Consider the following 21,759-nt stretch of genomic DNA (forward strand, 5'->3'; position numbering starts at 1 on the left):
TCTTTTCAGAGGTAACAGACCAGATATACAGTGGAGGGTAGGATACAGAGGGGTACAGCTGTACCAGGTGGCATGGAGGAGTGGGACAGGCGTCGTATAGTGAGTCAGGTGGCGCAAGGAGTGACGTGATGGCCTATTGATTGACGTTTGTTTGTTTGTTTGTTTGTTTATTTTATTTGTATGGCGCTCCAAACCCAGAGGTAGAAGGGCGCTAAGAATTTGGTTACATATTTGAGAGGTATCAGTGTTGCATACTTCGTACAGGTTTATAATATATACATATATATACAGAGGACAATAAATAGAGCATGTGTAGTGAGTACAATATACAATTTCCTGAATAAGTACAGTGTCTAAGCTAGTAATCGCGCAGGTCTAGAGTTAGTGGTGTTGCTCTTTGTTTAGTAGCCAGCTAATGACCTGCTTCCTAAAGATCTGGAAGGATTCGAGGGTTTTGATGTTGAACGGTAGGGAGTTCCAGAGTTGGGGAGCAAGCACTGTAAAGCTTGCCCCTCCAGCTCTTTTTAGGTGGAATCTGGGTACTAGTAGGCAAAGAGTGTTGGAGGATCTGGTGAGTCTGGTGGCGGGTTTCAGGGTGAGTTTATTAGCTAGATAGGGTGGTGCTAGGTGGTTGAGGGCTTTGTACGTGAGGCAGATGATTTTTAGGTCAATTTTTTGGCGTATGGAGAGCCATTTGCAGGCTTTCCTAGTTGCAGAGATCTGCTCTTGTCTTGGAATGTTGAGGGCTGTGCGCAAGGCGTTGTTTTGAATTACCTGTAATTTATTGAGTACGGATTGATTAGCGCCAAGGAACAGGCTATTGCAGTAATCCAGTTTGGATTGTATTAGGGCCCTGGCAAGGGTGAGGCAGCTGTTGGGTGATAGGAAGGGTCTGCTGGCCCTAATGAGCTTGCCGGTATAGGCAGCAGCTGAAGCTGTCATATTGGTATGTTTGCTAAGGTTGGTGTTGGCGTCTAGATAAAAACCAAGGGTCTTTACGCTTTTGGCTATGGCAATGGAATGACCATCGATGGTGATGTTATTATAGCTAGGGTCAAGTTTGGTTAGAGTGTTGGGGGAGCCGACGATTAGGAGCTCTGTCTTCTCATCATTCAGGCAGAGACCATGGGAGGCCATCCATGCCTGAATGATGGAGAATATTTTGTTGATCCGGACTGAGTCTTCTTGGTAATTACCAGAGATAGTGAGGAGTATCTGGGTGTCATCTGCGTAGTTTGTATAGGTGACACCCAGATGATCCAGTTGGTCGAATAGAGGCTTTGTAAATATGTTGTACAAAGTGGGGGATACACAAGAACCTTGTGGGACCCCGCATGTGATGGGGATGGGGTCTGCAGCAGCTGTGGTGGAGAAGACTCGTATGGTTCTGTTTGCCAGGAAGGATTGTATCCAAGTGATGGCAGGTGAGGAGAAGTGGGCTGCGGTGGCAAGGTGATTACAGAGGACGTGATTGAGGAGTAGAGTCTCTTTGAAGAGGTGGATCTTGAGTTATTTTCTGAATTGTAGGAGCGAGTCTGATGCTGATTGGGAGGAGGTTACATAGTCTTGAGGTGCAGGCAGTTGAGGCTTCTTTTCGAATGGATTGTGTCCTCCAACGTATTCCTCATCTTTGACATGTAATGTTCAGCTCCGGCTGCTTTGGACATTTTTTGGCAGAGGGCACCCTGCGGCGATAGCGTTGAGTCGATGTCCCTCAAAGGCCTCCGTCGAGGGTGACGTCATTGGAAGTTCGAAGTAGCACGCATGGCGCCCGTTGCCTGGGTTCTGTTTTTCCACAAACATGTTTGCTTTGTGAAACTCTGCGCGCCTCGTACTTCTGAAGTATTTGCTGTTAAAGTTTTCGTTTATGTCTTTGTCTTCTACACCAACGACACCTCGGTCCGGATTCAAGAAATGCTGGGACTGTGGCTCCAAGATGTCCATCACGGACCCGCATCGAGTCCGCCTGTGGTGCCTTGGCGAGGACCATGACACGGATACCTGCTCGAAGTGTCAGTCTATGGCCGGAAACTCAAGGTAGACAAGGTGTCCAAGCCCTGTAAGTCCTGACCTGCTTGGCCTTCGACCGATGAGTCGAGAGCCCAAACTCCTCGGCGGAAGGAGGACAAGCGCTCAAGGTCCAGGAGTGGTTCCCGCCACTCGTCCTCACGAAGCGTTCGAGGAGAAGGCTCTGCCGGTCGCCTTCCTCGTTCAGGCGACACCCCTGAGAGCGTGAGATGCCCGTCCAAGAAATCAACGCCGGCAGAATGGGAAGCTTTCCGTATAGAGATGCTTAAGATTATTGATAAACCAGGCAAGGCTCCGTCCGCACCTTCTGTGGAAGCCGGCAGGGAGCGGTCTCGGCCGGATACTCACGCGCCCTCGAGCCTGGATAAACCCCATGATCCACATCGAGAGCCCTCAGGGCCTCGCTCGGACAAGGCTTTGAAGGATCGTTCGAGACATGGGGAGAGGTCAAGGTCTTTGACACCGTCGAAACCTTGGAAGCCCTCGAAGTCATCAACTCCATGCCAGTCGACAGTGCCCATCAGGTCCTCCACCCCGGTCAGACCGTCGATGCCTTCGACGCCGTTGTCAGCGTTGACACCATCGGCGCCGCCTGTGCCACTTTTACCGGCGCAGATACCTGTGACTCTTACACCCGTGAAAAAGGCGGTTGCTAAGTCTAAGTCGACGACTTTGAAACCTCTGGGTACTATACCAGAGAAAAGGTGTACCCCTCTACCGAAGAAGGATTTTTTTTAAGTCCCTCACTTCCATTTTTGAGCAGGAGGAACGTTCGGATGAGGATGATGCCCCTTTTGGTCTCCAGTTTGCGACCCCTAATGTGCCTGAATTCCTCATTTTGGAGGAGAGTAGGATGCAGGATCTCTGTGATTGCTTGCATAATGCTAGTGGTATAGACACTTCTCCTGAGCTGGAGTTTGGCAAACCCGACCCAGGGGAGCATGCCGACTCCTCTTACAAGCAATTTATGTCGAGAGTGGTTGAGTATCTGGGCTGGTCTAGACCGCCTGTGCCTTATGATCAGGATGATCTTACGGAAATTTTGGGCAAGAGTCCACCTACAGCTCCTGTGTTGCCATTCCACGTGGCTCTGCAAAAAAGGGTGGCCAGGAATTGGGAAATCCCAGAGACTAATCAGGCTTGAACAAGTCTCTTACAAGATAATACCGCCCCTCCAGTAGCGACTCCGGCTACCAGTCAACTCACCACACTACCGAGAGGCTGGTGGTCCAGTCAGCCCTGGCTACCTCGAAACAGGCAGCGTACCCTACCATCCCTCCAGATAGGGACGATAAGCACATGGATGGATGGGCACATAAGGTATTTTTGGTCAGGGAGTGTGGCATTGAAGTCGGCCAACTCATTTGTTCCTTGGCAAAATTTTTGTACACTCTGTGGGAGTGCATATCTATGGCGGCAAAGCATATTCCCAAAGGGTAAGAAAGGGACGGCTTCCTGGCTATTAAGGACGGCAAGGAAGCCATCTGCGAGTCCCTTCAGTCTGGGTTGGATTATGCAGATAGCGTAAGCAGGTCCATGGCTAAGAGCACTGTGATACGCAGGTTTGCGTGGCTGCAGAAGTCGGGGTTTGCACCTGATGTGCAGGCTAGGGTTCTGAACATGCCATCTGACGGGCCTCGTCTTTTTGGCAGCAAGGCTGATGAGAAACTTGAGAAGTTGCAGACCTCTAAAGCAGCCGCCAAGTCTTTAGGCGCAGCTGTTTGGCAACCTCAGCCTTTTTTTCCTTGCGGACAGCATTGGAGGGGTACATGTTTCGCAACTACCCCTCATTTGGGGGGCGAGAGGGATGGACAGTCAAAGAGGCCAACGTAAGTTTCCTCATGGTGGTGGACAAGGCCAAGGTGCCAAGCCAGCAGCCTCTTAACCATCGGCCTCTGCATCTGCTTCAAAACCGCTCTGAGGCCTTGTGTCACAGCTCACCAGTGGGGGCCAGACTGTCTCAGTATATAGATGAGTGCCGAGACATTATTTCAGATGCTTGGGCTCTGGAAACAATAGCCCACGCTTACTGCCTTCCTTTTATACAGAAGCCTCGGAACAATCCACCGGGGAGTCACTCTTTGAGGATTCCGGATCTGCTTCTGGTGCAGGAAATAATGACCCTGCTAAAGAAAGGCGCTATAGAACCTGTAGCAGAGTGGAACAAGGGTTGGTATTCCCCATATTTTTTTAGTCCCAAAAAGGATGGGGGACTGAGACCCATCTTGGACTTGAGATACTTGAACAAGTTCCTCAGGAAGGACAAATTCAAGATGGTCACTGTTTCTCAGATTCACTGTTTCTCAGATCCTTCAGGCCCTCCAACTTCAGGATTGGTTGGTGTCATTGGACCTTCAGGATGTTTATTTTCATGTGCCAATCCATCTGAAGCACAGGAAATACCTAAGGTTCCCGTTGGCAGCTCGCATTATCACTTTCGAGTCCGGCCGTTCGGGTTGACCTCCGCCCCAACGGTATTCACCAAACTGATGGTGGTGGTGGCAGAGCATCTCAGGAGAGGGGGGATTCAAGTCTAACCCTGTCTGGACGATAGGCTGATCAGGGCGCGTTCTCCCGAACAAGCCGTGGATCATCTCAACGTTACCTACCACACCCTTCACAGACTGGGCTTCTCCCTCAATTTCAAGATGACCCATGTGACACCTTCCCAAAAGCTCCAGTACATCGGGCTGTATTAGACACATCCCTGGGAAAGTGCTAGCCACCCAGGGTGAGGGCTCAAGACATTCTCCAGATGGTCACCAAATTCAAGAGTGCCCAGTCTTCCGGCCTTCGAATTCTTGGGGTTGCTCGGCCTCATGGCATCCTGCATTTTTCTGGTGACAGAGGCCCGCCTGAGAATGAGATCCCTTCAATGGGCTCTCAGAACACAATAGACCCAATTCTCAGGGAGGATGTTGAATCACCTTCGGATTCCGGTCAGAGTCTCACAGGGTCTTCTGTGGTGGGCCTGCGAGGAAAATCTTAAGAAGGGAGTACACTTTTGGCAACCATGGCCGGAGATAACTGTAGTGACGGACGGCTCACAGGGTGGGGAGCTCACGCCAACGATCTGTCAGCGGTCGCTGGTCTCCATCAAGTCCAAACTACATATCAATCTTTTGGAGCTGAGAGCAATCAGGCTATCACTGAAGGATTTTCTGCCATTTGTACGGGGGAAAAATGTCCTGATAATGACGGACAACACGGTGGCCATGCATTACGTCAACAAGAGAGGGTGCAAAACGTCACTACCACTGTGCAGAGAGGCAATGCAGCTCTGGTACTGGGCTATTCAAGAAGGAATCTCCCTAGCGGCTGTTCACCTGACCGGAGAGGAGAACACTAAACAGACCTTGTCTAGGTGGATCATCCTCACTATTTCTGAATGCTATAGGTTGGCTGGCAAGGACCCTCCTGAGAGCTTGCGTAATCATTCCACCTGAGGCATGGGCACTTCAACAGCCCTGCAAAGGGGTGTCCCTATTAAAAACATCTGTGATGATGCAACATGGTCGTCAATACGCACGTTTACTAAACATTCCCTGGATACTTCCCATGCTCAGGATGTTGCTTTTGGTAAGGCAGTACTTTACTTTGTCATTCAAAAACAAATGTCTAGATTCTTCACCCTACACCACTCGTGGATACTGCTTTGGGAGTCTGTCAAAGATTAGGAATATATTGGAGGACCCAATCCATTCGAAGACCAAGTAACTTACCCCGGGTAACGTTCTTTCGACTGGATGTTCCTCCAACGTATTCCTTATCGCCCTCCCAACCTACCCCTCTGTAGAATTCCCAGGCTGTTTCCCATGCTGTTACAGCTTTCGTTCCCACAAGGCTAAGTACGTTCAGGCCTGCTGTATGGGCATATCTGAAACACGAGGAGGGAAAAACAGAATGAGGCAACAGGCGCCATGCATGCCACTTCTAACATCCGATGACTTCACCCTCGACGGAGGCCTTCGCGGGACATAGACTCGATGTCATCGCCGCAGGACGCCCTCTGCCAAAAAAAATTCCAAAGCAGCCGAAGCTATACACTTCATGTCAAAGATGAGGAATAGGTTGGAGAAACATCTAGTTGAAAGAACATTACCCGGGGTAAGTAACTTGTTCTTCTGGTCCTTTCCCTATTGCCGCACAGGATTTCAAGTCTGCATGTGTTCTGGCTTCTGGTGGTGCGCTGTCCATCGGAGATGCTGAGTTTCTCTGCGAGGTAGCTGGGTGACTTGCGTTCGACTGCCTTTATAGATGATTCAGCAAAACTTGAAGGTGATTCGTGCAAGCAGTGGGAGTCAGTGAAGGTAGATGAGGACTGGGGCGATGTGGTCACATTTGTGTAGACCCTTGATGAGGCCTGCAGCTGTGTGTAGGAGACTTCTCAGGGGCACATGGGAGGACGACGCAAGGCCTTCAAGAAGTGAATTACCCCCATCCAGGTGGTATAAGACCAGTGCTTGAACAGTGGATCTAAAGCTGTCTGGAGGGAGGAAGGGCTTGACTTTCTGCAGGAGGGTGAGCTTATACCAAACTGGCTGATTTTTCTTAGCGATGTGTGTTTTGAAGGAGAGGTGCTTGTCGATGTGGAGGAGGTGAGCTTGGGTATGAAGTCCTCCGAGTTCATGGTTGATGGCCCAGTCTCTATGTCTGGGTGTTGGCGAAGAGTAGAAATTCGGTCTTGGAGGGGTTGAACTTCAAGTATGCACTAGACATCCAGTGCAATATTTATCCCTAGACCTTGGTTTGCTAAGTGGCCATTAGTTATTCCTACATACCTGGGCTTGTGGATTTAAACAAGGTCCTGCTCCAGATTTGTGGGTTTGGGTTTCCTTCAGGTTTTTACCAGACCCTGCTTTGAGGATTCAGAATGGATTTTTCTGCAGGTTTTTCCTCTAGGTCTTCTGCCAGACCTTGGTTTAGTGTTCATGCTAGACCTTTTGACCAGGCCGTCTCATCAATATTTTCTCTAGGTCTTCAGCCAGTCCAGTGATTGGTAAAGTTTTCTCTAGACTAATTTCTTCTTTTGAGCCCAACGATTTTGCTGATCTGAAGGTTGCAACGTGTCAAAAAGCGTTTCTGGTCGCCATAACATTGGTGCTCAGAGTGAGTAAAATTCAGACTGTCTCATCCAAACTGTAATTAAATTTCATTTTGTTAGTCACTGCAATAAGCATCCATGGTTTCTCCCTAAAATAATCTCACATTTTCATCAGAATCGGGAAATGTTTGCCCTTTTCCTTCAAACATGCTCGCTTCCAAGCAGAGAGGTCTGTTTGCCTTGGATGCAAAATGTTTTCTTAGATATTGCATTGATAAAGCAAAGGATTTTAGGACACCGCTGCAACTGTTTATAGCCTATGGCACACCTAACAAGGGTCAAAGGGAAAGACAGCTTTAGTTGGATGGATAGTGCACTGTTAGGTAAGAATTTCATAGAAATGGTAAATCTTCCTGACCTGGGTCAACCCCAGAACTTTTTTGCTTTACTAGTGGGATATTATTCTGTATACCTCTCTGAGTGGGAACCTTTTTCCACACCCACAGAATCTTTTACTGTTTTTATGAGTGCCAGTTTTCATAATCTCCATAGTGTCTTTTTAAAGTTATACTCTTTAACAATTTTTTGGCAATAAGTCCCTGTTGTTGCTGGATTGCCCTAGGGGCTCCCCTTTTAAACTTTCTCTGCCTAACCTTGAGAGAACTACAGTTCCCTGGGGTAGAAAGGATCTTTGGATCCCTTTTACATTTTGTTAGGTGAAACCAGCACACCCCACCTAATGTCGAGTGCTGGGGAGATACAATGTATCACCTTTCACACTAGAACTGTAACAATTCTGTTATAGGGACAAGCTTACCTTCAATGGCTGGTGGCAGTGATACCTTGTATTAATGTATTACACCTTTACCGCAGGCTGCGTTCACAGCTGCAGTAAAGGCACCCAATGGTGCTAATTTTACCAAAATGGTCCCTGTCTTCTTTTTTCACCATTTTAGTGTTTTCTTATTCTTTCTTGTTCCTTCCCCTGACGTCCAGGGTGGGAAATTCCTTTGTGTGATGTTTATCTTTGCCGGGGCTCCAGTCTGTCTGTGAAGGCAGGAAGCAAGGGAGGAGTACAAAACTCGACAGCCCTTTGTCTTCCTCCTTGCCTGAATTTGGACAAATCCCAGTGGGGGCTGGTTGTCCTGATTGGACTACCAGACCGACCCTTGTGGTAAAATGCTGGGAGAGAATGCAGAAGTGTGTTGTAGTTCCTGTTAAATAGTGTGAATCTGGAAGCTGAAGACAAGTCGACCACTGGAACCGAAAACGAAGTGGATGATGAAGGAAAAGCGGCTGAGATGATTTTCAGCAACCGGAAAGCCTGCTGTGTAACTGGAGGCTGCTGTAGCCCTTCCTTCCAATCGACCTGGGTACTCCGAAAATGACAACCCTGACCCAAAACCTGGTGAGACCCACTGGACTCAAGGAGACCTGCATTTTGAGCCATCCCACGTATTGCTGCGACCCTGCAGGGCTGCAATACCCCAATACCAGAGGCGTTGTTAGGGGGGGGGCTGAGGGGGCTTTAGCCCCGGGTCTCTTGGTTGTAGCCCTGGATAGAAGCTCAGGGGCTACAAAGAAAATGCTAGCTAGCCCTGAGTCCCACCAGTCCCGACATTAGCTTAGCCCCTGATCCTTTCTAGACCTAGCAACACCCCTGCCCAATACCCTGGGACCTCGAGCCATTGTGCGGTGCACGGTCTTCCGAATCCCGCTGAAACTCCGTGGGCATCCTGGTCTATCTCCAGAGACCCGAATCGAGTCCGAAAAAACCCCTCAACAGAGTCCTGGACCTTTGTAACGACGAGAATTCAACCGCAATTTTCTGTCGTCTTCTGTGCTCCTTTAAAAGGCACCAAATCCACAGAGCCGCATTCAGCCACAAAGAAAACCTTGCCTAGAGCCTTCTCCGTTGATCCCTGCTGCAAAGTTCCTTCTGAGGTCTTGTTTTCAGTCACCACGACAAGGAATCCACTGACCAGGTATTTGGCTGCAGATCCTGAAGTTCTCCTTCTGCAAAATCTTCTTCAATGCAAAGGTACTGTGTTCGCTTAGGTGTGTACTTACCTTAAGTCTCTTGTGATTCCTGCGAAAAGTGTGGTGTCTTCTGTGATGGGGAGGCCTCTCATCCAGGGCACCCAGTCCCACTGCTAGAATCCTGCTAGGGTGTCTTCTGTGAAGCCCATGGACCCTCTTCTAACTCTAGAAGTAAAATACTCACCTGTTTGCCCAGTCTTCCTAAGGAACTCTGACGTTTGCTACTTAAGAACCTATTCTGACACTGTCTGTTGGTCACTAGATACTAGTTACCCCCCTTCTGCCACTGAGAACACTCATGCTCCAAGAATAAAGGAAATACTTTAAAGGGATTGGGCCTTCTGCCTTGAAAAGAGAATAAGTGTTTAAAAGTGACTTACTTGAAAAAGAGTTAGTTAACTAACTCTGAGAGTGAACAGTTACAAAAGTGCTTACTAAGTATGTTTAACATCTTTCTTTCCTTAGAAATAGTTTTGCTATTCTAACAGAAAGTAGATGTGAAGGTATATTACTCACCTGTGATTAGGTTGTGCCTCTTCCCAAAAGTAATGTGTTGGTTTCACCAGATTATTCCTGTTAGGATAATTGTATGATTGTTCCCCAGCTGGGTCTTGCTTCCCCTGACTTGCTGTTAGCCTGTCCAGAAGAGGTCTGCCTTCGGTCTTAGCTACCTAGAATAACTGAGTCATTCAGTAAAGTGTGATATTGGGGTTTGCTTTCCTCCTCTATTTAGACAGACACAAAACGAGTCTTGGGTTTATACCTGCCTGAAGTTGCTGATATGTCCTTGAAAAAGTATTTAGGTTTTTACTCACCTAGTATAACTGTGTGCTATCACAAAAGTAGTTATAGGTTTTTACTGTGCCTAGAATAAGTGTTCCACTATTCACAAAACGTATACTGTCCAGTTGACTGATTATGTGATTTATTACCGAGAGTCAATGTACAACTGGTAGGGTCTACTGCCCTTGAATTACTGAATGTAATTTGAAAGTAACCATTGGTTTTTACTCCCCAAGAATAGGTGTGACCTATACTGAATGTGTATGAAAAGGTTTCGACTTCCCTAGAACTACTGTTCGGTGTTCCAAATAAGGTTTATACTTTGGTCTGTGTACCTTAATAGTGTTTTTATAATTGTAATTACATATATTGTGTGATAGTACTTATTTACCCCGAGATTTTTCTGGGCCTACCTGTATTTAAATAAATCATTTATTTTTACAATACATAGTATTTCAGTGTTTCTTTGGACTATTTGTATTACAATGTCATTTGTACTGATTCTACAGCCCTCACTACCTCCTAAAATAAGTCTGGCTGCTCTGTCTACGCTACCATGAACTCAGGTGGTACAGCCTTATACTAAGAGTGGAGTCTTGTACTGCTACAGTTGAATGGTTTTACTAAGCCCTTAGTACTTCAGAAAAACTGTCCTAACATGTACTGAATAAAACGTTGGCAAACAAGCAGTCACTAAGAAGAGGGCCTGAACATTCCACTAGAGGTAAAATAGATGAGACTGCTTTCCTGGCTAATACTTCATTAATGGAAGTCCTTAAAGGTGTTCTGCTAGCATTATTGTTTGGACAAGATTGCTGGATAAAATGCAGCTTTGGGCCAAGCACGTTTGAAGCGTCTCTTCATGTAATGCCAACCTTTGGACCTAACTCTCAGGTACTTACTGCTTTTAATCTTCATATATTCAATAAGCATGTCAATCTATACTTGCCTTTAGATATAGTTCTCCAACATTGTTCTCTTTTGTATTTTCAGATATGACCCACCTAGCCTTCCCAGAGGTTTTTGTTTGCCAAATGGCCTTAGGTGATAGGGGTGCATTTAGGTCAGCAGCCAGGCTGGTGTCTGTTTGGTTAAAAAGTTCTAATGGGCTTAAAAAAAAAATCATGTGTGACTGAATAATGTTGTAGACATATGTATTGCTATGGGAATATGTTTATTTCGAACCGTGGGATTCCCACCTCAGAATAGTCAAGTATGTGAAATTATGAAAGATTCCAGTGCTGGAGAACTATACCTACAGGTCAGTGACTTTTATTTACTTTCTCTAGTGACTACGTTACTCCTAGTTCTTAGTCCCCTTTCTTCCACACAGCCCTCTGTTTTAATAATATCCCCCTAACCTAGCACTATAAAGCGGTCTGGCAGATGGACCTAAGGAGCATATGTGAGCGAGTTACCCATGCAGTTGTGTCCACACATGCATGCCTCCATAAGCATGGTTTTAGCTGATAAGCTGCTGCTTCGTACCATACACTGGTCCCTTCCTCTTCATAGGGACTACCTCCCGTAAGTAAGGAGGAAAGAGGACTATGGAGTTGGGAGTACAGTAGTCCTTACTATGAGTGAGTGTCTTTTTGTCTGGTATTTGAAAGGGCTTAGGGTACAGGCTTTTGTAGTAGTCCACTTTACTTGGAACCACGGATTTGATTATCTCTACCTTGCAGTTCTTTCGCATGTAGGGTAAGATTTTTTTCTTTATGTGGAGTTGGAAGTGGTCCATTTTGGACAAGGCATTGATTTCAGGGGTGAATGATAATTCTGACTAGAATGTGATATACAGATTCTTGCATTCCCTACTGGTATGGGTGGAGTGCTCAAGTTGGATGGCCACTAAATAAATGTGCTGTCTGCGCTTTGGCTTTGTTGATGATTTCTCTTTTTGCACGATTGTAACAGTTTGTTCAATGCCATCCTGTTGTGGATGATGGTTGTTGTGGATCTCAACCAGTCGTTTTGTTTCGTCTGTGTACATTTGGTAAGTGAGTAGGTCTCCAACACGGTTGCAAAGGGGTACATGAATGCGTTGTTAAACAATGGAGAGGGGGAGGACCCTTGGGGTAGTCCACTTTTGACTGAGGCAGCAAAGGGCAGGGATGTTGCCTGGTTTTACAAAGTGTATCTGAGATGAGCGATCTAGTCGGAATGATTCAATCCACTTCAATATTGTTTTGCATTTCAAGAGAACATTTCAGTTTTTGGAGAAGGATCTCGTGGTGTACCATATTGTGTGCAAACAAACAGCCTAGGACTTGTTTTTGTTGTCCAGCAATTTGAAGTTGCATTACTTAGTCTATCACTGTGTACTCAAAGTTACATTGAGGGCTAAACCTGGTTTCTTTATCTAGGACAAGGAAGCTGCTTCATTGTAATTAATCAGCTGTGATGTGGCCAATCACCCTGGGATATTTGTTAAGAAAGTTCTATTGAAAGTGGGTTGCAGGTTTGAGAGGTCAGTAGGGTCTGCATTCAATTTTTGCGAACGGGGACATGATGGTTGCCTGTTTCAGTGGTTCTGGAACTATCCCTGGCTATACAGAGGCGTTACGTAGCTTGATGAGGGCTGGTGCTAATATCTCAATATTTTCTTTCATCATTGTGGTAAGGTGTTTTACCTTTATTACCAGGTTGATGATTTCAGACTTGTTAGTTGTTGTAAAGGTCTTCACTGCTGCTTTGGGGTTGGGCAAAAATATTAGTTATTTGTGGGCACAAATAGATTGAGGCATCCATGCGTCAATTTTATATCTTTTTTTTTTATTCACTCAGTGGATTCCTATATGTGGCAGTTCAAAAACCTTTTTAAAAGAAAAAACAATCGTCCTGGGCAGTCTTCCTTTTTTGTGCTCCTCTTTGCTTAACTTGATTGCATTCTTCTGTCGATTTTCACCTTAACATGACTGCCACCCGAGCGCCTGCTCAATCCTTTACAATCGTTTCTGCTGCATTCTGTCAAATTGATATACCTCCATCTAATAACAAAAATGCCAGATAGGAATATATATTTCTAGGTTGAGTTTTCTTTCTAGTATTTGTAAGCATTCTGAGATTCTTCACATAGGTATATATATATATATATATATATATTCAGTGTTTTCTCAGTATAATGAAAGTGCTGGTTTGGAAAGCTATAATTAAAAGTGTAACTTTTCTTTCCAAGGCTTTTACATTGTGGTGGGAAAGCTGCAGCCCTCCAGATGTTTTGGCCTATACCTATTGACTGTATATTGGCCATGATAATGGGAGTTGTAGGCTAAAACATCTCGAGGGCTTTAGCTTGTCAACCACTGAAGAACATCTTGAAAACCTACCTCATTGCTTATTTGTTCATTTACAAAAATATACTGCTCTGGCTTTCTTTTAAGATGTGCATGTTAAATGTTTATTTTACCCTAGGGAGGATGGTGAGCTGGAAGACGGAGAAATAGAAGATGCAGGGGTTGAGGCAGAGCAAATACAGCCTGAAATAAAAGAAGCTAAAGATGTTAAAGAAGATGAAGAACTGAAAGCTGAAAAATTGCACAAGAAATACAAAAGAAGCCACAAAAAAGAAAAGAAAAAAAGTAGTAAGCGGAAGCGGCGGGATAAATACAAGGTATGGTGCTTCTGTATGTGCAATACAATATTTAGTTAGTTTTAGTTGGTTGCCAAAATTGTAGGGTGGCATATGATTGTGTCATTTGAGCCAAGATGAGCAGGGCTGGACAATTGAGCTGGGGATTGATAGACCCAGTTTTTTCCAGACACACACAACGCAATTTGTAATCCGATTTTAACTCTTATCCTCAACATATTTTTCTGACAAGGACTGCTTTGAACAGAGAATAGGAGGCATATGTGCAATTTCAGAATAGTTGGGGACAATGGGAAGCTAATTTTCACGGGGTCGAGAAGCAGAAAAATAAAAGCTTGACCACAGCCTGCACTTTTGTTCTAGGTTACATGCCTGACTTATGTTTGCTGGTTTATTTTTAATTGTGATAAGAATGTGTTGCCCTATAATTCATTGATGTAAGATCAGTTAATCTATTAATTTATTAATCTATTAACAAATACAGTTGTCTTTGTTCTCTGCAGCGGTTGGCAGTGCTCTAGATAAGATTTTGAACTGGGAATATTTAACTACCTGTTTGGGAGTAGAATGATTTATTAGAGAGTTAAAATGTAAGTCCCATTCCCACTCATTTTATAGGAGAGTCAAAATGTGTTTTTTACTCTAAAACCAAACTGTTTGTAATACATATTTCTTTGCACTTAGTCATGCACTTTAAAAGATTTATTTTTACTACTCCAAATCAGGCAGCAATAATAGTTTTTCCTATGGCACTATGTGTTGTACTGGTCCAAACATATCCATCGAGATGTGTGGGTGAAAAGCAGGGGGAGCAGATGTTTTTTTTTGGGGGGTTTGTATTTGCCTATTTTTAGGGAGAACAAATGGCTGATACACCCCTTATCTGTACACCCCTTATCTGTAAGGCTGGTAATTGGGATTTTCCCTAAGGTACATAAACATTCATTACCAGCCCGTGCAGTGTGTGGACCAGAGATGGCCCTGCTTATGGTGTTACCACGTATCCCTCCTCCCCCTTGCTTTAAGGCAACTATGGTCACCACTTTCGAAACCATCCGTTAATGTTTTTATGAAGCAACAGGAATTTAGATTTTGCACAAAACCTCCAACCTCCCTTAAGAATGGAAGTTCACAGGGGCGCTGTTGAGCAGTTGACCAAGATGGCTGCGTAGTCTCTGAGCTCCGTGTGGCGAAGCTCCTATTACGGACATATTGATGGCAGACTCCCAACTATGTGCAGCAACCGAAATCGGAAGTTCCCCACATCTGATTTATAGCTTGAGTGCTATTGCTGTGGATCACAGAGATAGTGCCGCTATCGGCACTTACCTGGCCTGTGGAAGTGAGGACCTCGCCTCCCGCTGAGGGGCCCGCCTCAGCGTTGTTGCTGGTGAGGCTCGGTGGCCTCCTGAAATTGGATTGTTCCCATCTGTGGCGCCTATCTGATCGACCTGCACTCGCCTGCTGATCAGCTAGAGTGTTTGGCTCTGTAGTTGGCTCGGCCTCCACACGTCTGTGGGCTGCGTCATGCCGGCCGGGGCTTGGCTACAGCTGGGAGGGATTGCTGAGACGTCAAGTGACGGAGGGACGAGAAACCATCAGCGAGCCGGGCCGCTCCGGTGGTCTGTTTGTGGGACCGAAGCACGGCTTGAGAACAGCCGCTACCTCGGGAGACAGGCCGTGTGCATACTGAGGGACAGCAGCGCCATTGGTGATTGGGCTACCGCAGTGAGTCACCTGTGGGAAGGAGGCGGGATCTGGACACAGTCCCCAAAGATCTCCATCCCGAACACTGCAGCAAAACCGCTCTGCCTAACCTCGTTTGGGCTCTGAACTGCTCTCGTCATGACGAAGGGGGAAAATGCGGCGAAAGAAAGCAGGGGCAATAGATAAATATGCCAGAGTTGCCCCCAGAGGGGAACCAGAAACGATGCCACAGCCCCATCCTGCGCTTCACCCCTAATCCCACGATGCCCACTGACCTGCAGGAGATGTTGGAAACTATGACCAGGGGATTCGCAAAAAAACTCAATGACATTACAGCAAATGTTACGTCTATACGTGCACAACTAGCAAAGGAGGTACTTCGGATCAACAAGGCTGAAGAACAAATTGGTTTCACTGAGGACAATGTGCAGGGCCTGCAGCCTTCACACTGACTCTGTTGGTTGTCTCCATAACCATCAGCCTGGCTTTAGAGCTGCTAGAAGCACAGAAACTGCTCTCCTGAACATCTGTGAATAACTGCTCTCCAACCTTGATTCTAACATCCCTTCTTTCCTCATCCTACTCGATCTCTCTTCTGCCTTTGACACGGTCAACCATGCCATCCTGCTGAACTGTCTCTGTGGTAAACTGGGTATCACTGGTCAGGCCCTTGCTTGGCTGACCTCTTTCTTCTCTAATCCCAGGTCCAACTTGGCTCTGTCCTTTTCTCTATATCACTTTCTTCCTGTGGTGTTCCCCAGGGGTCTAACCTCTCTCCCTGGCTGCTCAACCAATACCTGTCATGCCTTGCCCACCGCATTGCCGCTCTCTGCTCCAAATATCTGTGCTATGTGGATGACACTCAGATTGTTTTTCGGGCTTCCTTCTACCACCTCTTCTCATATCTGACTGTTTTTCTGCTATCCAGGAGTGGTGTGCCTCTAATGATATCTGCCTTAATTCCAGCAAGACATAGATTCTCCTCATCAGCACACTTGCGCACCCCCCTTCCCTGTCACTCTCTGGCCGGCCTCCCTTGGCCCTCTTCCTGCACCCACCTGTGAAGCTAAGAACCTCGGGATCATCTTCAACTCCACATTCTCCTTTTCTCCTCACATCTCTGACGTCTCTAAGAAGTCAAACAACCAACTGCACCTCCTCAGAGGTATTCTTGCTTTCTTCTCCTTCCCCCATAAGCTTACTGTTACTAGAGCTCTGGTTTTCTCCAGGCTGGACTACTGCAACAGCCTCTTTCTAAATCTGCCTGCTTCTACTCTCCCCTCTGCAACTCATCCAGAACAGGACTGCAAGACTTGTCCTTGGCCTCAAGCCCTGGGATTGTATCACTCCAGCCCTTAAATCTCTTCTCTGGCTCCCAGTGACTTCAAGGATTAAATTCAAGACCCTTTGCATTATCTGCAGGGCTTTCTGTGGCCTGGGTCCAAAATACCTTCAACTTTCCCTCTGTAAATACCTCCCTACTCGAGCTCTTCACTTCTTCACCTCCAACTCACTCAGGGTCAGTCGCTAGCTCCCGAATCCTTGTGAGTAGCCTTGTTGGCCACCCTGAAGTCAGCAGCAACTGCTAGCTTCTTGGGGGTCCTGTTCTTTAGAGTCAGCAAGGTGCCGTCTCTACTCTGGGGAACAGGCATCAAAAATACTTTCCAGCATGAAGACAACTCATGCCTTCATAAGAGCTCACTTTGTAACCCTTAATCCACCCATCTAAGTTTTTCAGGCTTTCACACATCAAAGTGGTTCACAAGTTACCATCTCTCTTCTTGTGGTCCCTAAACCTTTTTAAGTATTGGGAAGGGGCCTTCGCAAAACTGGCTATGAGAGCAGTTTTTACGAAGTGGTAATCTTGTCTATCATCAACATTCAACTCCATCAAAGCCAGTCTGGGTGAGGCGAGAGATTACTCATGGAACAAATTCACTTTCACGTGTATCTTGCACTTTATTTGTAAACTCAAATGTACCCAGACAATCAAGAAGATCAGTTTTAGCATAATACACACTCACCAAATCCTTGGGGAGGTGAGGCTTCCTGCTCCTGGAGTGGTTTGGCAAAGAGGACTCTGAAACAGAAGTGGAATCAAGGGACAATTTACTGCATCTCCTTTTTCCCTGAGTTGCAGTTCCTTTATAATTTGTCTCTCATTTCAGACTGAATCTCCAGTTTTCTAAATTCAAGATGCATTTTCCTATTTTCTATCTCTAGAACCAGCTTAGTTGACATGTTAGACATAGGTATGGGTGAGGTCAGTGGATGGAAGGTGGATCAAGAATCACACTAACATCCATATCATCAACTGCCTCACTTTCTGGAAGTTGAGGCCTAAGGGTTGAACTTTGACCATTTTCCAGATCAATTCTGGGAGATAGTGTTACAGGCCTACTCACAGATGTTTAGTAATCCAACAAACTTTGAATTAACTCTGCTTTTTTTCTTTTAGTACTAAGACATTTATCTTTACTCAATTATTTCTGTTTTTCAACAGTAAGAGCCATCAGATCTTCTGCCTTATAGTTTTCCATTGTAGACATGGTTTAGAACTTAACAGTATAGTAGCCTTCAGGATGGACTCTTTGAAATACAATGCAACCAGGAGTCCATGTAATCCAGCCTACACAAATCCCACCAGCTGTAATTCCAGTGTTGGGGGAGTTTTCCTAAAGTCCCACTTGAAGGTAAGACTTTAGTAAGCTATCCCAGTGGATTTTAGATCCCTAACTCTTAGTATCAGTTTGTACTACTGCTGGAACCTTGGTAGGGTGGCAGAGCCGTCAGGCTTATCTTAAGAGGAAGATGTGAGTTGTAGGTAAGTACACTGAACCCAATTAGTAATGCAATGTTATGTAAGATTGTATGTAGTAAGCCCTTGGGAGACTACACCAGCCTTGTCCTCTTGGCAATAGGTAACCCAACCTTTGGTATAGGCCTGTACTATTTAGTAGTGTGACTGAGCAGCCAGGCTTTTCTCAAGAGGGGTCAATGTGAGCTTTAGGGTTGCAACATAGTTTCACATTGACAGGTATTCAAATAACACTTATACTCAAGGTTTCTTGATAAAAAAAAAATATTAATTTAACAGTCAGTTTTAAAATAAGCCTTCTTTTGAAGGAAGCAATTGGCAACAATAAAACACACTTCAAAATACACTCCTCCAGTTCAATAAAGTAAGTAGATACCCTTTTGGGACGGCACACAGATATTCCTACAGCATTAGGTGACTTAAATTGCTAGGACACGGTGGACATTAATATATCACTTTTCACACTTAAATGGTAATACTGAAATTGTGGCAAAAAGGAAAAGGTTAGGGAAGGAACAATGTTTAACAAGTTTTCCAAACAGGTAAGCACTTTTGAACCCCCTAATGCAGTGTAGATGAACCCTTTCCCAGCTATACGAGTAAGGTATGAATGACATTTTGGAGGGATAGTTAAACACAAAGCCGGAGAGTCTTTCAGGGAGCCAGGACAGCTAATGTGACTTGAGCAAAGTCTAGGGGAGCTGAGGCACTTCTTGAAGGTAGGTAAAAGTCTTGCACAATGTTAAAGAGAGTTTTGTTGAAAAAGAAATCACTGTTGGGCCACAAGCTGGGAGGCTTGTGAAGGGCAAAGCTGCAAGCAACTCTGCAAAGGGCAGCAAATGCAAGCCTCACCTGAGAGCAAGCAAGCTACATACACAAGAGGTAAGTACCCCTTAGTTCACAGTACTTTAGGTCCGAAAAAATGGTTCCAGCTGGCTTCTGTTCCTGTTGTAGTTCCTGCAGATCCTGTTTTTCCTCGGCCTCAGTCGTGGGGACAAGAGGGAGGACGTCTGGCGACTCCTGCACTAAGATTTGAAGGTCGGCGGCAGCAATGGGCACAATTCAGATCAGCGGCACTTCGCTGTTTCAGCTTCTTACTAATAGCCCCACCGCGCTTCTTGGACACCTTGTGGCATTTCCTTAGTTCTGCACTCTGTTGAGGTGGCTTAGGCTTGATCAGCCCTGCTTCGAGGGAGTCCTGAGGAACTTCCTGGAGCTCGGGTCCGTCTTTAAAACGATGAACTCGATTCTGGTGTTCCTGTCCCCTGGCATTCGCTTCCTGCATCAGCAATGGAAGTACAGCCAGCAGAGAGAGAGGGGGGGTTCAGTCGAGTTCGCATTGGGGTCGATTGGTCCCACCAACCCAAGGGGAGAAGTTTTCCTTTCTGGGCTTTTCTAGTCGATGTCGAAATACGAGCTTCAGCATTGCAGCAGGGCTTCGCCGGGCAAACCAACGGTCCAGGAGTTGGAGCATGCGTCTCTTCCAGTTGTTTTCTTCGGTTCCTTCTTCCAGTGGTAGACTCTGCCTTCCTTGCAAAAGACCTCGCCTTTTATGCAAGTCGTTCCCATTCATTCGCAGCCTATCTGTCACTCACACAGAAGTGTGGCCGGCAAATCACCTTTGGGTGCATTCCTGTAACAAAGGAGACTGAGCACAGAGAGTTTCCATCACCTCCCTTGCTTTCTCCCCTGCCAGACACGCTGGAGCCAGAGGTGGGCTTCACCAGTGAATCCTGCCAAAGACAAAACAAACAAAGGGACCAGACCTGGTTTGGCGCGCAGAGTAAATCTCAAAGAGTAAATCTCAAAGAAAGACCATTCCAACAAGAAATGGTGAAAAAAGATGATCTGGGCCTTTTTGACAAAAAAAAAAAAAGGATCCGCTCCTCTTGCAGGAAATTGTAGACCTGCTAGAGAAAGGTGCCATAGAACCGGTACCTGTAGCAGAGAGGAACAAGGGCTGGTACTCCCCCCTACTTTCTCATAACGAAGAAAGACGGAGGACTGAGACCTATCTTGGACTTACGGGAATTGAACAAGTTCCTCAGGAAGGACAAGTTCAAGATGGTAACACTCTCTCAGATCCTTCAGGCCCTCCAGCTCCAGGACTGGCTGGTATCTCTGGACCTCCAGGATGCTTATTTCCATGTGCCAATCCATCTCAAACACAGGAAATACCTGAGGTTCGCAATTGGCGGCTCTCATTATCAATTTCGAGTTCTGCCATTTGGGCTGACCTCCGCCCCGAGGGTCTTCACCAAGCTAATGTCGGTAGTGGCTGCAAGTCTAAGGAGGGAAGGGATTCACGTCTACCCCGACCTGGACGATTGGCTGATCAGAGCTGTATCTCCGGAACAAGCTCAGATCCAGCTAGATTATGTCTGCCACTTCCTTCACAAACTGGGCTTCTCCCTCAATTTAAAGAAGTCACAGATGATACCATCACAGAGACTCCAGTTCATTGGAGCGGTCCTGGACACTTCCCTGGGAAAAGCCTCGCCACCAGAGGTGAGGGCTCAAGATATTCTGCAGATGGTCACCAAGTTTCAAAATGCCCAACGTCTCCGAGCCTTCGACTTTTTGAGGTTGCTAGGCCTCATGGCATCCTGCATCTTCCTTGCCAGAGGCCAGAGGCTCGCCTGAGAATGAGATCTCTTCAATGGGCACTGAGAACTCCGTGGTCGCAATTCTCAAGGAGAATGACAGACCTCCTTCAGGTTCCGGACAAGGTGGTTCGAGACCTTCAGTGGTGGGCCTGCCAGGAAAACATCTGGAAGGGAGAACTGTTTTGGCAACCATGGCCGGAGATAACAGTAGTCACAGATGCCTCACTCACGGGGTGGGGAGCCCATACCAACGACTTGACCATCAGCGGTCCTTGGTCTCCATCGGAGTCCAGACTACATATCAACCTGTTAGAGCTAAGAGCAATCAGGCTAGCACTGAAAGCTTTTCTGCCATCAGTACAGGGATAAAATGTTCTGATAATGACGGACAACACAGTGGCCATGCACTACCTCAACAAAAGAGGAGGCGTAGGGTCACTGCCACTGTGCAGAGAGGCAATGCAGTTCTGGTTTTGGGCAATTCAAGAAGGAATCTCTCTATCGGCAGTTCACCTAGCCGGAGAGAAGAACTTGACGGCAGACGCTCTGAGCAGGCAGGGCAGTCTCCCACGAGTGAGAACTAGCTCAGGAAGTCCTTCAGGATATCTTCGCCCTTTGGGGAACCCCTCAAGTGGATCTGTTCGCCACCAGTATCAACACAGAAGTGCGATCTGTTTTGTTCAAGGGAATTTCCCCCGAGAGGAGCTCTAGGGGACACGTTCGTAGTGGAATGGGAGTTTCCACTCCTGTACGCGTTTCCACCAGTCCCTGTCATTCCTCAAATGATCAGGAAGTTGAGAAGATTCCGGAGGACCATGATCCTAATTGCCCCAGACTGGGCCAGGAGACTGTGGTACCCGGACCTTCTGGACATGTCCATCTGCCCTCAATTCGTCTTCACTCAAGGAGAATCTTCTCTCACAGAAGGGAGGTCAGGTTCTCCATCCAGACATCAGAACCCTCAACCTTCACGCTTGGCTTCTGAAAGTTTGAGATACAAGGATTGGGACCTGTCTGATGACGTCATGGAGGTGGTGCTTTCGGCCAGAAGGCCAGCAACAAAGTCTTTATACCGCTGCCGTTGGAACACATTTTGCAGCTGGTGTAGAGAAGAGAATATCGACCCCTTTTCATGTGGTAC

At 46.4% G+C, this 21,759-nt stretch overlaps 1 protein-coding gene across 3 annotated transcripts in view; it reads left to right on the plus strand.

Moving 5' to 3' along the window:
* Positions 1–21,759, plus strand: part of ZC3H6 (zinc finger CCCH-type containing 6) — a 1,150,225-nt gene that overhangs the window by 190,453 nt on the left and 938,013 nt on the right. For all 3 annotated transcript variants that reach the window (XM_069607788.1, XM_069607786.1, XM_069607787.1), the window contains one exon: positions 13,310–13,508. In XM_069607788.1, the coding sequence (XP_069463889.1) occupies positions 13,310–13,508 (199 nt within the window). The remainder of the gene's footprint in view (positions 1–13,309; positions 13,509–21,759) is intronic.

The sequence above is a fragment of the Ambystoma mexicanum genome, chromosome 4q (genome assembly GCF_040938575.1).
Source record: "Ambystoma mexicanum isolate Mex_15411 chromosome 4q, UKY_AmexF1_1, whole genome shotgun sequence".
Classification (NCBI taxonomy): Eukaryota; Metazoa; Chordata; class Amphibia; order Caudata; family Ambystomatidae; genus Ambystoma; species Ambystoma mexicanum.